This window comes from Heliangelus exortis, chromosome 9 (genome assembly GCF_036169615.1).
Source record: "Heliangelus exortis chromosome 9, bHelExo1.hap1, whole genome shotgun sequence".
Taxonomy (NCBI): domain Eukaryota; kingdom Metazoa; phylum Chordata; class Aves; order Apodiformes; family Trochilidae; genus Heliangelus; species Heliangelus exortis.
In genome coordinates this window covers 10075211-10092827 of record NC_092430.1, presented here as the reverse complement: position 1 = coordinate 10092827, position 17617 = coordinate 10075211, and the positions used below count along the sequence as shown (strand labels likewise).

General features: G+C 49.0%; 1 protein-coding gene across 2 annotated transcripts; it reads right to left on the bottom strand.

The window, feature by feature from the left end:
• Positions 1-9990: 9990 nt before the first annotated feature.
• On the bottom strand, positions 9991-17043 carry A4GNT (alpha-1,4-N-acetylglucosaminyltransferase). Of its 2 annotated transcripts, XM_071751530.1 has the most exons (4): positions 16819-17043; positions 13087-13307; positions 12138-12587; positions 9991-11197 (listed from the first exon to the last, which is right to left on the bottom strand). In XM_071751530.1, the coding sequence occupies exons 2-4, from the start codon at positions 13201-13203 to the stop codon at positions 10586-10588; spliced, it is 1179 nt and encodes a 392-aa protein (XP_071607631.1). In that variant the 5' UTR covers positions 13204-13307; positions 16819-17043; the 3' UTR covers positions 9991-10585. The 2 variants fall into 2 exon arrangements, with proteins under 2 accessions (XP_071607631.1, XP_071607630.1); XM_071751529.1 differs by lacking the exon at positions 16819-17043 and having other exon boundaries at positions 13087-13552.
• Between the last annotated feature and the right edge of the window lie 574 nt (positions 17044-17617).

Genomic DNA, 17617 nt, shown 5'->3' with positions numbered 1-17617 from the left:
TATCTTTGCGGGTTTGAGACCACCAGCATCTGCCTGGCTTGCAATTAAACACTTGTAAATACTTCATTGTTCTTAGGAGGGCAGAAAAATTGCTGGTATGCTCTCCTTCCTGCCAGCCTTCACTGGAAAGGGGCTGAAAAGCACAGGAATGTTTAATTTAGATACGAACAGCAGAAGTGGTGGTTAGGTAAAGGTACACAGGGTGATGAAAAATACAGACTAAAAAACCCACAAAACCACACAAAAAAATTTCAGATACGAGTTGGTGGATGCATGAGAACAAAAAAGGGCGCATGTGTAAAATCACAATTTATATTTCAATTTCTATTTTATTTTTATGCTTCATAAACATTCTGGGGAGCAAAAACTGGCTCTTGGGTGTGTTTTGATGGGTGCAAGCCTGTAGATGACACGATTGTGGCCAGGAAAGTTATGACGAACAGCAGAGAGCTGAGACAGACAATTCCTGCCCTTGGTACATCTCCAATCTTCCACCATCAGTTTTCATTTCCTTAGAACTGAAAACTTGCTGTACGAAAAGTTTTCACGTTGTGAAATTTGCTGAAAACAAAAAAACAAAAAGTCCAAGGCAGGGAATTTATTAGGAATTAATTTATCTATCTTTTTATTAATATTATTAGGAACTTATGAGCCTCTTTGCTCATAAGTAAGAGGAGCTGTAACAACAGCTGATGTCACAGCTGCTTTCCACTTACTGGAGCAGGCACCACCAGGCATGGTGAGCATCAGGGAAGGACTGCATGGAGAGAACCCATGGTGCTGCAGGAAGTACTTGGTGTTTCCCTGCCTTGGGACACCCATCCAAATACCCCCTGATGAGCTGCAAGCCTGTCTTTTCTCCTCAAAGCCCTGCAGCTGACACCACCTGCTCAGGGAAGGATCTAGGTCTTTGGTGAGAACAAAATCCCACGTCCAGACTTTAAGAAAAAAAAATGAGGTGAGAAAAAAATGAGGATGCCTGAAGTATTTCTTGGACTTTAAGAAAAAAAGTGAGATCCAAAAACCCTTCCAGGATGACCTGACCTTATTTTGGTGGCAGCCTGTTTCATCCCAGTGCTCCAGTGTCCTCAATGGCCACATACAGAGAGGCCACAGCCCCCACCATCCCACCTGGGAGGGGCAGTTCAGTATTTGCTGGTCTGAACAGGGCTTGTTGGTTTGAGCAATTTGCACAGCACCAAGGAGGTTTGTGCCTGTGGAAGGCTTTGTGTAAAGCCTTGAAATAACCAAACCCCACAGATGGGTCTGGTGGAGGTGGCAGAGCCAAGGGGGAAAAGGCAGGGGAACTGTGATTGGTGATGTGTGTGTGTATGCAGGCTTTCAGAAATGGGTTTATTTCCACTAATTTGATGGTCCTTGGGGGAAAAAAAAAACCCGTCTCCTGTTTGAGAGGAGCTAATTAAATATAGGCTTCTCTAATAATGGGAAGGCTGTGTGTATTATCTGCCAGAAGAGCTCTCTCTAGGTTCTTTCTGAGCTTCTGCAACATTTATAAGCATATAAGAGCCCAGCACATTTGCATGGACTTTGACCAAAGGAAGCGAAAACCCATATCTGAAACTACAAATTGGACTGTGAGATAAGAACTCTCCTGAAATCTATATGCAATTAAAAGCCCCAATCTCCCTTCCTATAGTGACAAGGTTACTGCTTTTATATAGCTGAACAGAGATGAATGAGGCTATGGATTAATAGCACTAAGATTTATGACACTGCGCTTGCCACAAATATTATGGGAGAACAGCTCTCTGGGTGAGATATTCCAGCTGAATAAATTTGATAGGGTTTTTCTTTGCCTATTTTTTTGGTTTTTTTTTTTTTTGCCCAGCTTGGCATTATCTGGAGAGTTGCATCACATTTGGAGGTTGTTAGTGCTGAGGTTTGATTAGTCCCACCCATTCATGCTTTATAAAAGAAGCACCAAGAAACGGAGTCCCACAAAGATAAATGTAAATGAGAAAAATGTAAAAACTACTACTTTAAAGAGCACCAGACTGCCATGGCACTAAACTCCTGGCAAGGGGAGCCTTGCCTGCAAGGTGGTTGTGCTGCAACAGGGTTTATAAAACCCACTTCAGGTTTCTCTTTGAGCCTGGCATGGCAAAAGCCCCATTTTTTTGAGGAGGTAACCCTTACTTGTGTGGGTTTTCTTTAATTAACTCACAGAGTTCTTAATGGCACTGGCTCTGGATTTGTCCCACTCTTCACAGAGACTCCAGAGGGGATGAAAAGAGGCACTCACTGCTGGTAGGAGAAACAAGGTTTCAGCATTCGGTGAGGCTCATGGAAAACCATGCGTGATGGAAGATAAGGTTTAAAAATATGAAGCAGGAATATCAAATCCCACGGGAATTTCAGGAGATCAGTTTGGGTGTGGGGTGAGGATGGGGCTGCTTGCACTGGAGGGAAGATAAACCCATGCCTAGAAAAAAAAACCCGGGCACTGGAGAGGTCCTGCTCCTCCAAATCGTGCTGTGAGGCTGGGGTTGCATCTTCCATCATTTAACCAAACTTCAGGGCTTGGTTTGTTTAGCTTTGCAGGAGAAGCCTCTGGGTGTTAAGGATGGGCACACGTGCTGCTCTCCAGCACCCATGAGCAATCTGGTTGTGCCCAACCACAGCATTCCCATGGGCAGGATTTGGCTTCAGAGGGCGGGGATGTGGTGTTGGGCTCCCAGAGGTGCTGGGTAGCCCATTGCGGCATTTACAGGGTGAGGGAAATTAATTTTGGAGGCAGCTCCTGCTCCTTTGTCTTTCACCTGAGGGGAAGAAGCCAAATTTTTTTCCATCATGCAAGCACAAAGAAACCTTTGTGCCAAGGAAACAGCAGGACACCTGCCTGTCTATTTAACCTCGGATAAAGCCAAAGTCCCTGCTTGTACTTCTGACTTAATTTTTTTTTTTTTCTTTTCCCCACCATGTGCTTTTTGCTGGCTTTGCTTTGGTTTGCTTTGTTTCCCATGGCTGCAGTGATCCCCCTGCCACAGGAGCATCCCTGCTGCTCTTTGCTGGTTTGGCCTGCTTGGTTGTCATCAAGAAAAGGACAAGACTCCAAAAAAGACTACACAAGCCCTTTGGAGCCACAGTTTGAGTGGACCAGGGTTAAGTTTTGTATCAGTACAAGGACCTAAAGAGAGGCTCTTTAGGACTTTGCAGGATCCAAGAGACAAACATAGAGGGGGTCAATATTCCCTACCAGTTCCTGCTCGTACTCTCTATAAAGTCAGGAGGACCAGAAGCCTGACTGGTTTTTTTTTTCTCCTGCTCCTTGCTTGGCTGTTGCTTCCCTGCACTCCTTTACCATCAGTTCTCCATATGTTCTTCAGAATCCACATCCCTTGGCTGCTGGTAGACCATGACAAAGGGCACCTGTCCCTGCCAGCATCCATATCAGGTTGTGTGTAGATTTGTAGGTATCTATATATATGAGTTGCTTGTTCCATGTGTTACTGCCCTCCTCCTTTTCTAGTAAACCTGTTTCAGTTTGAATATCCAAGGTCTCTCATCCTTATTCCTCTTTTCTCTTCCCTTGAGAGGGTGGTGGTGGTGGTGGTGGGTTAATAGAGAGCAATTCCATCCTCTGGTTTTTGGTCTGCTCAGAGTGCTAAAGTGTGATATCTAGGGAAGGAGTCCATAAAACAAGAAGAAAAATAAGTTAAGTTTTCCATTCTGGACAAGACACACTGATGGAGCTGGTTTGTCTTTCTCTTTTCTTCCTCTCCAGATAGAGCCCATCACTAGGGTAAACCCAGGTGAATCTTCATGGCTCTTCTATGGTCACCTTGTATCCTCTGCCATGTAGCTTGCTGCAGCATGCAGGGAACAACTTCCCATGGACCTGCTGGCTCACAATGTCCACTCTGAAATCCAAATGCTTCTTCTGGATCTCTGCTCATTGATTCATTATTGTATGACTGTCACCTTTCTCTTACCATGAGGCAAATGGGTATTTTTGGAGTATCCCCTACTCGAGGGAAGATTCCTTCACCTTTCTGTTGCCATCAGGACTCAGTATTGTCCACTGCAATGGCCTTTTTCCCCCTGCCTGTTTCCACTTTTGGGCAGAAATTTATTTTCCTCACTGGCTTTGGACTGTGCCAGCATGAGAGCCCAGACTGGGTGTGGGGATGGGTTTCCAATTGCTTTTTCTCACTGCTACCTGCAATTTGTTACAGGCAGAAAAAGCTGATTTCTTTTTTTCCCAGTTCTCAGCAGGGGATGAAAACATCCCTCTTCTTATTTAATTTATTAAAACCAGAATCAACACCAAGAAGAACAGCAGCTGCTAAACTAAACATGAAGTGACACATCTGGCAAGTAGCACTGTAAGCTGTTCTTCAGATACAGCTCTTATTTAAACTTATTAAAAATTTTCATTAAAATGGAAAAACTCCCCCTCCCAGAGGTGAAGGTGCACACATTGGGGGATGTGGGTTTGCAAGACATGGGGGTGGTTTCTGTGTGGCTGTGGACAGTTCTCTGGGAGGCACTGCTGCTGCTGCTCAGTGGAATGGAATTCATTCACCCTGCTCTGCTCAGCCCTGCCTTGGGATTTCTGCTCCCTAGCATGAAAATCCACCTGCACTTGTTAGAAATAGGGCATGGTAGAAGTTCAAAGTGGTCATGGAAGAGGTTGGGAAAGAGAAGCCGAGAAAGGCTGGCTTTTCCTGTTGTGTTTTCCCAAGTTTCCTACTTCGCAGGCATTGAGGCCATTAATGCAATTCTACAGACGTACAAAATACAGAAATAATGAGGAAAATTAACTGAAATCCTGCAGATGAGCATTACCAGCTCAGTCAGACTTATGTGGTCATGCTTCCAGTGCAAAAAATAAATAAAATCATCCTTTGGCTTGGAGGTTTCCACCAGTTCAGGAAAGGCAGAAGGAAGGAGATAGCTACTGGGGCTTCTTAATCTGTTTGAGAACATCCAGTCCAGGTTCCTCCTAGAGCAGGAAGAAAAAGACCTTTTCCATCACACCTCGAGAATACTGGCAAAGGAAGAAGGAAAGCTGCTTTCTCCCCTCCCTGACTCCTTAAAAATAAATTAAAATCCCCCACAGCAGTGCCAGGCTGTGTCTGGTGTGGAGAGAGGGATGCAAAGAGCAGCATTTATTCTCCCTGCTCTGATCCACAGCTGCTGGCCAGGGAGGACCCAGTCCCCCTGTGCTATCTGGGAGAGCCCCAATACTGGGATCTTCCCCCAAAATTGGGTGGCTGGGGGGCAAGAACAGCCCTGGGCAAGCTGCAGAGTGGCTGCTGCCCATTCCTGGTCTTGTGGCACCATCCAGTGGCTGCTGGCAGAGGTTTCGCATTCCCTGCCATCACCCCCTGTTCCCCAAGGCCCTGGGGACCCAGGAGCTCCTCAGCCATGGGTAGCTCCAGGTCACTGCTGGCACACTGCAGGCTGGAGGGGAGCACAGAGAAGGGGCAAGGGAATAGTAGGAGCAGACCCACCTCTACAGCCTCTGCAATAAAGCAAATAAAACAATAAAGCAGATTGCAGCCCCATTGGGCTGATGAAAAATCAGGTAGCACCAGGACACCATGCAGGAGAACCTTGGTCTATGCTTGGTCATGGCTTGCAAGTTGTCCCCCCTGACACCTCCTCTTTCATCTGTTTCTAACTTTTTTTTTTTTTTTTTTTTTTTTATGTTTTTACTTTGCCAGAGGAATGATTTCACCATCACTGTAATAAGAATATTTAAGAACTTTCCCAGTTCTTTTCCAGTGTTTGTGCCAGGCTTTCTGTGGGTAAAATCTTTAAAAACATATTTCTAAAGGAATAAAACAAAGCAATTTGATTCTGACACTGCCACCACTTTAATTACATCAGCTTCTCCCTCCTGCCCCCCAAATTGAGGTGATGTTTAAGTTCTGGTTTACCAATTTAATAACTTCTCTGTTGTATCCACTGCAATTATCTCAGGATTTGTTCCGCAGCCTTTTTCTTGATTGGATTCTCTGGCACTTACTGGGTTGCTCCCAATGACATGGATACTGATGGGTTTTGGGTTTTTTCCCCTCAAAAAAAAAAAAAGAGGGTGAATGGACAAATTTCAGGGGGAGGAGAGATGTCTGCAAGTGGATGAAGGGGCCAAGGGCCAACTCTGATGCTCCAAGTTTAAACTCTGGGTTCAGAGGATGCTCTGATGGTGGCTATGAGCTGAGTTGCCCCTTTTCCATGGAAACTGCATCCGAGACCATCCTTGTGGCCACATTGCCACAAGGTACCTGCAGTTCCCTGGGGCCGGCTGGGTTTGGGTAATTCCCAAGGAATGGGGAGAGTTCCATCCTGCTGGGTCATCTCCATGCCACTGCATCCAAGCTCCTCTCCTCCAAGAGCTTCAGCAGGGTGGATGTGGGCAGAGCATGTGAACCAGGGAGCCCCAGGCATGGTGATGGCAGAGCTTGGTGAGAGGGGAGGGGACACCAGCCCCCCAGGGCCAGCTGGTTTCTGAATAGCTTCAACTCTCTATAGCTGTCTAGACCCATCCCAAGGGAGATGTTTCAGGAAGCAAAGGTTTTGTGCACAGACTAAACCATGGGGTGGGTAACACTTCCATGCCCACAAGGATGCTAGAGAAACCCTCCACCAAGCACCCAGCCTGATCTCATGGTTGGTGTCAGAGCACCAACAATTCTTTCTGGGGAGCTGGGATGACAGGGGCTTGGGAGCAGCCCCTATCTCCTTCCCTGAAACCTCAAGTTTTACAGCATACAGCTAAAAGGAATTTTTCTCCTTGTGTTTGATGGCCCTTTTGGTCCTGGAGGAGCCTCTAAGTCCTCTAGAGAGTCTCTTGTCCCTCTGGGCCAAAATAAAACCATCCTCAGGATTTATTGCACCTGAGGAAAACACCCCCGCAGGGTCAGGGGCACTCCTTGCAGATGGCTGAAGCCACCAGAACTCTGTTGCCTGGCTGGGCATGGTGGGGTAGGACTTGTCCGACTTCAGTGCCATGAAGAAGGTGACATGGTGGCACTGCTGGTGCTAAGCAGGCCTGTCCCCACCACCCCAGTGGTTTCTACAAGAAGAGGTGGTACCTGAACCAGCAGTTTCCTCCAGGGGTCCAGGTCTGGCCCATTGGAGTCAGTCTCATCCCCTGGCACCACTGCAGAGCCCCCCAGCTCTTGCTGAGGCTTCTGAGGGACAGGGCAGGATTCTGCCATCCCAGCATCATTTCTGGGCTGGTGCAGAGTGAAATGGGTCAGGTGTGGGGTTGGCCTGAGCAGGGAAGCCCATGGAGAAGCCCCACATTCCCTGTGGCCATAGCCAGGTCCAACAGACCCACAGAGCAGAAGCACTTTCATGCCTGCAATTCCAACAGACACTCACCCCCACACCTTACCTGTGTCTGGTGTTGCTTTGCTGGAGTTTAAAGTCTAGATCTGGCTTTTCCTCCTGGAGCAAACAAGTCTCTCCTTCTCCACCCCTGCTCTTAACCTCAGAGGAGCTCCTTTTCCTTTCTGCTGACATCTCCCACCCTCTCCACACTATCTCCTCTCCGCATAGTCGGCACAGTTTCTCCAAGCTTTTATTTTTACATCTCTATTACTTCTGCTCCAAAACCCCAAGAGAAGCCCTTCTTGCCCTCGAGGTCCTGGGAAGGGAAGAAGGAGCTGGTAGTCTCAGGTGAGGCCAGTCAGCTGATAAGGGGACGGCACCCAGCTCTGCGGAGAGGGATATAAAGGACTGTGGAGAGCTGCCCCACCTTCTGCTGGTGGCCTCAGGTGAGGCCAGTCAGGTGATAAGTGGGCAGCACCCAGCACTGTGGAGAGGGATATAAAGGGCTGCGAGGAGCATCGGTGACCTGGAGTGCAGTGAACAGGAGCAGGCAAAGAGGAATGGGGCATGGCAGTTCACACAGGCAGGGTAAGCAGGAGGGGCTCAGCCAGCTCTCTTGAAGGAGCGATGGTCTCCAACAAAGCAAAACCTGGTGCTGTTATGATGCAGGGTGTGTCCACACAGACGGAACCCATGAGGAGGGACAGCAAGGGGGATGTAGCTGTTCAGGCCTCTGGCTGTGTAGAGTGTCTGAGCCTCGTGTTAGCACCAGAGGATGGTGTGAGTGGGGTCTGTGTGAGATGCGAGCAAGTGAATGACTTGCTATGCCTGGTGGCAGAGCTCTAGGAGGAGGTAGAGAGACTAAGAAGTAGTAGGGACAGTGAAAGGGAAATTGACTGGTGGAGTCACACCCTTTCTAACCCAAAAGAAGACAGCGAAGCCCTGCCCCTCCTGCCATCAGGCAGTTGGAGCAAACCAGGCTACAGGCTCTTCAGAAGGGACAGGCAGGGTAGGAGAGGTGAGGGGTAGCTCTATATGTTAGAGAGTCTCTTGACTCTGTAGAAGTTGAAGTCAATAATGGTAAGGTTGAGTGCCTGTGGATCAGAATCAGGGGGAAGGCCAACAAGGCTGATATCCTGGTGGGAGTCTGTTACAGACCACCCAATCAGGATGATGAGGGTGATGAATTATTCTACAAGCAACTGGCAGATGTTTCAAAATTGTCAGCCCTTGTTCTCGTGGGTGACTTTAACCTGCAGGATGTCTGCTGGGAACTCCACACAGCAGAGAGGAGGCAGTCTAGGAAATTCATAGAGTGTATAGAGGATAATTTCCTGCTCCAGCTGGTAAACGAGCCTACCAGGGATGGAGCCCCACTAGACCTTCTGTTCACAAACAGAGAGGGGCTGGTGGGAGATGTGGTGGTCGGTGGAAGTCTGGGACACCGTGATCACGAAATAATGGAGTTTTCAATACTCAGAGATGCAAGGAGGGCCGTCAATAAAACCTCTGTGTTGGACTTCCGGAGGGCAGATTTTGGCTTATTCAGAAGACTGATTCAGAGTGTACCCTGGGAAACAGCCCTTGAAAACAAAGGGGTCCAGGAGGAATGGATGTACTTCAAGAAGCAAGTATTGAAAGCACAGGAGCAGCTGTCCCGGTGTGCGGAAAGGTGAGCTGGCGGGGAAGATGACTGGTCTGGCTGAACAGGGACATTTTGAAAGAAATTAGGGTAAAGAAGAGAGCCTACTGATTATGGAAAAAAAGGGCTAACTACTCAAGAAGAATTTAGGAATATAGTTAGGTTGTGTAGAAAGAAAATTAGAGAGACAAAGGCACAACTTGAACTGAATCTTGCCACTTATGTGAAGGATAACAAAAAGTCCTTCTACAGATAAATCAATAGCAAAAGGAGGGGCAGGGGAAAACCTCCATTCTCTACTGGACATGGGCGGGAATATAGTTATCAAAGATGAACAGGTGCAGCTCGACCAAATTTACCAGGGACAAGTGGGGCTGGAAGGAGCCCCCAAGCCCCGTGTCTGACAAGAGCAGGAAGCGCTCACAAATCCCGGTGCCCAAAGGGTTTTTTGCTCACCATCAATCTGGCAGCTGGAGAAACCAGGCTGTCCGATTGCAGCCTGCTTCTGAGCTGCCGTGTTGACAGAAGATAGCATTGTGCAGATGGCAAACATTCCATGACGGGAAACCAATCCACCCCCGCCTTTCTGCTCCCCAGTTGGAAACAGCTGTTCAGAGAGATTCAGAAGAGATTGGCAAGCTGGGACGATCTTCAAGGGGGCTGAGTGGATTTGCATCACCCTGGGGAAAAACAAAACAACAACAACAAAAAAATCAAAAAACAAAATAAGAAAAAAATATCAAATTGTCTTGGTTGGACAAGAGCTTTGAGATCATCAAGTCCCACCGTTACCCCAGCACTGCCAAGGCCACCACCAACCCATGTCCCTCAGCACCACATCCCCACAGCTTTGAAACCCCTCCAGGGATGGGGACTCCATCCCTGCCCTGGGCAGCCTGGGCCAGGGCCTGACAACCCTCGGAGGAGGGGGCAGTGCAGCCCCTTCCTGTAAGGAGCCAAAGTAAAAGTGTAGAAGCACAAATGTTTGAGACATGGGACTCATGGGTGTGGAGCGGAGGGGAAAGCAAGGCTCAGAGAACTGGTGTTTTATTAACTGTTTTATTTTCACTTGCACTGGTAAGGTCCCTCTCAAAAACGTAGGGTGCAAAGTTTGTGTGAGAAAAAAACACAGGCAGTGGTTTGGGCTTCTCTTCAGGAGCCATGGCTGTTGTCCATCCCCTGCTAACACACCTCTGCATTCCACTTGCTTCAGAGGCTTCATCCTGCTTATTGTATTTGCAGCTAATCTGATCTGGGTATCTGCCAACAGTGCCAAGAGATGCAGAGATGAAATTCCTCTCAGGAAGCCAAGCATCTCTTTAGTAACTTTTTCCCTTGGAAAAGCTCACTAAGAAGGCCTGTAAGTCTGTTTCAGTCAGGAAGGTTTGGTTCACTGGCACTCATAAGGAAACACAACCAAGGCAAAGGTGCCCTTACTGTCACTGGAGGCCATCTCTGATGGATGCCCACCACCATTCTGCACATACTCCTTAGCAGCATCCCAAGGGAGTGCAGATGGTGGCTGTGAGAAGGTCTTTCTTTCTTCCACAAAGCCATCTGCTGACACCAGTGGTGACTGTGTTTTGGCCTCAGGACGTGGAGGGTTTGAAGGATCACCCTTCTCCTCCTCACACCATGTCAGGCAGCATCCTCAGAATGTGTGAAATCCCTCAGCTTCGCATTTCGGATCAGGTCCTCATAGGTGGAGGGGCAATAGGCTTTGTACAGCTTTTCAGCCAGCGTGTTGCTGCCCGCAACCACAACTTTCCTGTTGTGGTTCATGAAGTTCCACAAGTGCAGCGCATAGGAGTGGTTGAAAGTGGGGCTTTTGTCCCACACCTGGTAGTACCGGCTCCAGGCTGGGTATGGGATGGGGTAGAAACGCTGGGGATTGAGGAAGGAGATGTTCTGGCAGCTGTGGTCCTCAGTGCCTTTGAAATCTGTGAGATTGCAGATGGCTTTGAGCATCCTTGTCATTAGAAAGGGCCCCTGGTTCCCCCAGATCTTCCCATTGTACTTGAGAACAAAGTTCTCCATGCAGTCCCAGATAAATTTGTGGTGGGCAGGGAAGCCAAAGATCCCGTTGCTGGAGAACCGCGACTTCTGTGCTGCTAGGAAGCTTTCCTCAGGGATGGGCCTGATGGAGATGACATCTGTGTCCATGTAGATGCCCCCATACTTCCAAATCAGTGCCAGTCTGCTGGCGTCGGAGCTGACGTGGATCCAGTTCTTCTCCTGCTCCGGGACTACCTGCACAGAACGGACCAGGTCAGTTTACTGGACACAAACAGCACCATGAAATTCCACCCACGTGCCTGGAGATGTCCCTGACCACTCTTTCCTCCTCTAGCCATCAGCATTTAAGGGAATCAGATAAGGGGATGGTGCAGAGCAACACTGCATGAAGATAAATGGACGTTTGGGGAGTGTTCTGATGGACCCTGCCACGTGTTCCATCAATCATGTGATGATTCATGGCCTGCTCTTTCAGTGGGACAAAACCCACCCCACACACTCCCTGATCACTCCCATCCCTCTGAAAGAGACTTTGAAGGGTTTTCTTGGCACTGTTGGTCTTGGGAGTAATTTTTTTTGTCTTAGGAGAAGGAAGAGGTTTTGAGCAAACCCGCCTGCTCTGCACAGGGATGGAGCCAAGCAAATCTGACAAAAGCTCCTGGGCAAGCTGTTTGCCAGGAACTTACTTTCAGGGTGGAGCTGACAAGATCCCACCTTGTTTTTATTGCACATGGCTATGAACACAAGCTGAAACCTCTCTTATCTACTGTGGGCTCTGACGGTGTGTGCCAGCATTCAGGAGGGCTCAGGGGACTCGGACAGCATATTTTGTTCAACCAGCTTCTGCTGAGAAGGATGATTAAGCCCTTTTTTAGCAAAACATGTATGCAGTCTATTTTTACCAGTGCTTCCTTGGCCAAAAAAATTTCTGATTCTTCACATACGAGATGGGGGGGGGAGGGCACACACAGGAAAATACTGATCATGTGTTCGATAAACAGAGATGAAAGGAAAAACATGGCATAAATCCATCTATTCTGAAGCAAACCCCCTCAAATCCCTCATTTCACACAGCCAGTCCTGCATTCCTCCATTGATTTGAAGTCTGTTTCAGACCTCTTTCCTCCCTATTGATAACCACATTCCCTATTTTCCCCCTTATGCTAATGCTCACCTGGTTGTACCACTGGAGCAGAGGGGTCTCCTGGAAGACAGTTTCCATCTGGAGAGGAAAAATGAAGACATTCTTCATAGAAGACAAAAGGGAGAAGGCTGCATAGCTGGAATTGAGGTCCAATGCCGTGTCATTTGTAAGTCCCTTCATGAAGAGGATGATGGGCCTGTCCTGGTAGATCCTGGCTGCAGACTCCACGGAGCAGGACACCAGTGGAGGTGGCTCCAGGCGCTCTGTTGTCTCCAGAAAGATGATGCTTTTGCCAAGGTTCAAGACCTGCTCAGGTGTCAGGAAGTGTTTGGTCATAGGCATATAGGAGAAGAAACAACCGGGCAGCAGGGAGATCTCGTACAAAATGCCTGAGACGAAGAAGAAGCAGAGGCAGATCTGCATTTTCCTCAACATTCTTGCTTTCCTGTGGCCTTTGGGGTAATGCTTCAGACATGGATGCTAAGGAGACAAGGAACAGTGAAAAGAGGTGCCAGTGTTATTAATTAGAAGGTCTGGGAAATGGTGGGACATGGCTTAGCATGAAGGCAGCTTGTGCCTTTTCCCCAGGACAAGCCTGGCAAAATGTCTCACGGTGCCCCATGGCAAGGCAAGGAGCTCTAAGCCCATCCCTGGGGCAGGCTGGTGGAGCAGACTCTTCCCAAGCACTGCAGCATTGTGCCAGCAGGTCCTTCTCCACAAGCAGCAGACATCCAGGAGTGGTGAAGAGCAAACCCTGTGTGCCAGTGGAATTAGGTGGCCATGATTACAGTTTGGGAAGCCAGCCAAAGCAAGAACATTAGCATGTAAGCACCAAAATCTTTTTCCCAATTTTCCCCTTCCACTCACACTTCAGCCCCAAAGGCTGTGAGGGATTCTCGTCCTGCAGACTGACCAGAGAGAAACAGATGGAAGGACAGAAAATGCATGGGTTTTGTACAAGTGAATAACTAGGACCTACCTGGATTATAGTTCTGACAAATCCACATTTCCATCTTATTTGTTTGCCATCCTGGTGGCAATGAGGTTTCCTTAAAGACGAGCTCCCTGGTGAAGATACCCAAACTGCCTGGAGCATGCAAAAAGATTTCTGAAGGCAGGGGACTGAAGCCTGGAAGAAAATTGACTCTGCTGCAAGCTGAATCTCAGTTCCAGAAATGGTCAGGGTCCAGTGGGACTCACCTAAAAGGACAAAGAAGGGACAGGTTTCAGGTGAGACCCATCTCATGCCTACATCAGCGTGGTCCAAATGCTCCTGGTCTCACCACAACCCATATAGCACTGGGGAGCTCCTGCCAGTGAGAGGCAGGATTGACTCTTATCTGCACTGTACTGTTTGACAGGCTCGTGACGCAAGGAAATTCCCTCCAGAACTGTCACCTGGTTGCACCTGAGCACCCACACGTGTTCTGCAAAGCCCATGAGCCAGGCACCGAGAGAGGGGAGACGCTTGGAAGGACAACCCAATGTCCAGGTGACCCCTGAATGTGCTTAAAATGTTGGGCAATGGAAGGGAATGGGAGGAAACACGGCTTTGTGTGCTCAGTTAATTAATGAGGCTCATTACCATGTCACCCAACCAGCTCAGAGATAAGTGCAGCACAGCAAACTCCGTGGAAATTCCCCCGTGAGCCCCAAGCATGCGCTTGGAGCTGTGGCAGCTCCCGAGCTGTTCCTCAGAGCAAGATCTCATCAAATTAAATATTAAAGCAATGACTGTTCCCATTAGTACAGCCTTTCCTGCTGCACAGTAATCACTGCTGGGTTTTAATGCCACTGCTCAGGGCTTCTCCTCATGCCCCAGGTTCCCACGGCAGCCTGGGAGAAAGTGCCAGAGGTGAAGTGGGTGGCAATGTTATAGCCACTAGGCACCAATGTGGTCCAGACCTGCTGGACAAATCCGGCAACTTTGCAGCCTGCAGAGGAGAGAATGCAGTTCTTACTAATAAAAGATAAATATAATAATAATAATATTGCTACGGTAATTCCCTTTGCTTTTCCCACTTTTTCCCATTGCCCCAGCACTCTGCAGAGGAGCCCCTGCTGCGAGAGGCAGCACCCTGCACCCAGGGCCTCTCAGCAGGTATCAAATTTGGACGGAAGGCAGGGAATGGAGAACAAACACAAGCAGTTTGGAAAGGACTCCTTCCCAAGTCCACAGATAAAGCACCCGGTGCTGCCAAGCTCCCCAGCCCCAGCGATTCTCCAGGGAGCAGCAGGACCCAGCATGAGGGGTCTGAGGAAACAGCACCAGAACTGAGATTAAAATCACAGAATCACAGCATGGTTTCAGTTGGAATGGACCTTGAGGATCAACTTGTTCCAGCCCCCTGCATGGGCAGGGACACCTCCCACCAGCCCGGGTTGCTCCAAGCCCCATTCAACCTGACCTGAGACACTGCCAGGGATGGGGCAGCCACAGCTTCTCTGGGCAACCTGGGCCAGGGGCTCAGCACCCTCACAGGAAAGAATCTTTTCTAACGTCTAAACCAGATATCCCCTTTTCCAGTTTAATGCCATTACTCCTTTTCCCACCCCCCCTTGTCCAAAGTCCCTCCCCAACATTCCTGGAGCTCTAAGGTCTCCCCATTGCAGCCTTCTCTTCTCCAGGCTGAACAACCCGAACTCCCTCAAGCCTGGCTCCAGAGCAGAGCTGCTCCAGCCCTTGGATCACCTTTGTGGCCTTCTCTGGACTTGCTCCAACAGCTTTGTGTCCTTGTGTGGGTTCCTCAGAACTGGACCCAGCTCTGCAGGAAGGTCTCACCAGCGTGGAGCAGACAGATTCTCCTCCCTTGCCTTGCTGGCCACGCTGCTGGTGATGCAGCCCAGGTCATGGTTGTCTTTCTGGGTGCAAGCACACATGGCTGGCTCATGTTTTGCTTCTCAGCAACTACAACATTTCCTTCCACATTCCCCTCCTGCCTCTTTCTCAGGCATGTGCTTCTGACTGACAGCAGCCATTGGAAAACAGAACAGAAAGAAAAAGTTGCCTCCTAGCAGCTCCCTCACCCAACTCATCTTGGCTGGGTTTTCAGGCTTTTTTTGCCTCATTCCCAGCTCTGACCTAAACCTTGGCTGCTGCTGTGTGCTGTTCCTGCTCAGCCCAGGGCCTGGAGCTCCCTCCCTCTCCTTCCTTTCCACTTTTAAATCCTGATGCCATTCTCTTGGCAACATTTGCTCAGAGCAGAAAACTCTGGCTTTACTTTGATTAGAAATGGGACAATTGGAACATTCCCATGACTGGATTAATATTTCTTCTTTGATGGCCTAAAGATCCAAGGTCTTTACGAGCAGCCTGGCAAAGCTTCAAGAGTCATTCAAATTTAAAAGTGTCTGGAAGGCATTTTATTTGCAAATTGTGGGGAGAGAATAAGTAGACACTCCAACAGACACCGGCTCTGTGTACGACATTGTGAAGAGCAACGTGAATCTTCATCGTCTCATTCTGGGAAATTGTTTTGCTTGGTTGGTTTTCCAAAACCCCTCCATGGCAAGTTATGAATTCTCATCACATTTGACCTGGAGGCTGCTGTTATCAAAATGTTCACTTCCCTGCTTGAGCTAAGAGGACTGCAGAACCAAATGTTAAAAATAAATCCCAGTCATTGAATAGATTACCCTGCTGAGTGGGCTGCTTTTCTGGATGCAGCAGCCCAGCACGCTGGCTTGATGGCCCATCTTGTAAAGGTATTTCTTTTCTCAGGGCAATTTCAGCATTTCAAGTGCAGGATGAAAACGGGTGGGAGACTACAGGACAGATTACTCTCAATGTGTGATCATTCCCCCCAGGTGTCTGCCAGACACGTGCAGCAGGAAGGTACAGTGAGATTTTTTCAGTAAACTCCTACATTACTGCCTGCACACCCCAGCCTGAGCCCACAGCAAAGACCTGGCTGCTCCCCACCTCTGCAGCCCACCAGGACTCAGCTCTGCACCAGCCCAGCTTGGGGAGAGAGGACTGGGGACCACCTCACACCCTGACATAGCCAAAATGATTATTTTTTTTTTAATTAAAAAAACCCAAACAAACAAAAAGCCCCCCAGAAAAACCTAAGAGGGCCTGCAGTGTTCAGTTTGCACAGCCCCATAGGTCAGAGTGGGTTTGAGTTTTAACTGCCTGAAGCCAGTCACCTGAACACTGAATTAAAGGAAGTAACACACATATCACAGTCCTCAGGCAAAGCCAAACTCCTCTGTCAAGGAATCCCCATCCCCACATCTCCCCTCAGGATCCAAAATCAAGACTCCTAGCCTCTTGCCTACCCCTGAGACTGCAAGCCTTCTTCTGAGAAGCAAGTGGGGCTGGCTGGCATTTGGGTGGGTCTGGGTGAGAGGTCCTTCTTTCTCCTGGCAGGGAGCAGCCCCTGTTTGCATCACACACGGGATGTCGTGTCCCCCCCCCCCCCCCCCCTTTTGCTTTCATCTCTTCACAGAAGCTGCTGGAGAACACTACAGCTACAGTTACTGCATGTGCCCATCCTTCAAAGCCAAACCCCTTCCAAGGCCCATTTGGAAACATTTCAGATGGAAAACCCACAGAAGAAGACCTGGTATTGATGGCAGCCCATTGTTCCTGCAGCCTTTCCAGCCTCCAGCAGGGTGTGTGAGCCAAGGAGCTTCCTACAGCCCTGCTTCTCCCGTGGGCTTTCTGATCCTACCCCCTGACATGCTTCAAAAATAAAGCAAAACTCACCTCTTGGCTGCACACAGGCTGTTGGGAAGCAAAGCCAAGCTGAGCTGCACTGGAAGGCATCCACAGCTGCTGGTGAGCCCTTTGCCTGTGCCAGAGGAGCTGTGCTGCCTCTCCACTATCTTCTGCCTGCCAGGGCTTGGAGCAGCCTCATGGCTTGCTCTCCACCAGCTCTGGTGTTTGCATTCTTGGTGCACAGAGATAAGGCTGAGGAATGAGCTGGGGCTGTTTCCCCAGGTGCAGGCACACAGAAGTGGGCAGTGCAAGGTCCTCTGGGCAGCCACACAGGAGCCAAATGCTCTGCAGGGGTCAGCAGAGAGGGGTGGGACTGAGGGGGTGCCAAAAGGCAGGCTAGTTGTTCCTTTTGGAGTTAGATTATAGCACATGAAGTCTCTGTATCTAGAACACCATTTATGAAGGCTACTTTGCACCATAGCTTAGAGGCTTTTGCCCTACAGCAACGAACATCTGTGCTAGGGTGGCATTGATACTCTGAATACTTCCAAGGAAGGTAAAAACATCCCTAACAACCTCACGCATCCTGAACTGGCTGTCTGACAAGCTCAGACACCTGCCCAGCTTCCATTAGAGATCAAGCAGGCAAGGATGTTTGCTGATCCATCAGAGCTTCTGGGTGTCCCCAGGACATGGGCTTTGAGGGTTGTCTTGGTACAGGAGCGCAGTCTGGTGCCCCCAGAACTGGGATGAACCACCTTAGGTTGGAAGGATCCCTCAGAACTTTCCTGGCTCTGGAGCTGAAAGGGTATGAACTTCAGTGGCTGTTCTGTGCTAGGACAGCAGA

What these genes read in the sequence shown, in the direction of transcription:
- A4GNT (XM_071751529.1), bottom strand. Translation starts at nt 13,353, where the DNA reads ATGAGATGGGTCTCACCTGAAACCTGTCCCTTCTTTGTCCTTTTAGGT. An exon ending in TTGTCAGAACTATAATCCAG is followed by an intron (nt 12,588 to 13,086) that starts GTAGGTCCTAGT and finishes TTGTCTCCTTAG; the next exon opens with CATCCATGTCTGAAGCATTA. An exon ending in TGCTCCAGTGGTACAACCAG is followed by an intron (nt 11,198 to 12,137) that starts GTGAGCATTAGC and finishes CGTTCTGTGCAG; the next exon opens with GTAGTCCCGGAGCAGGAGAA.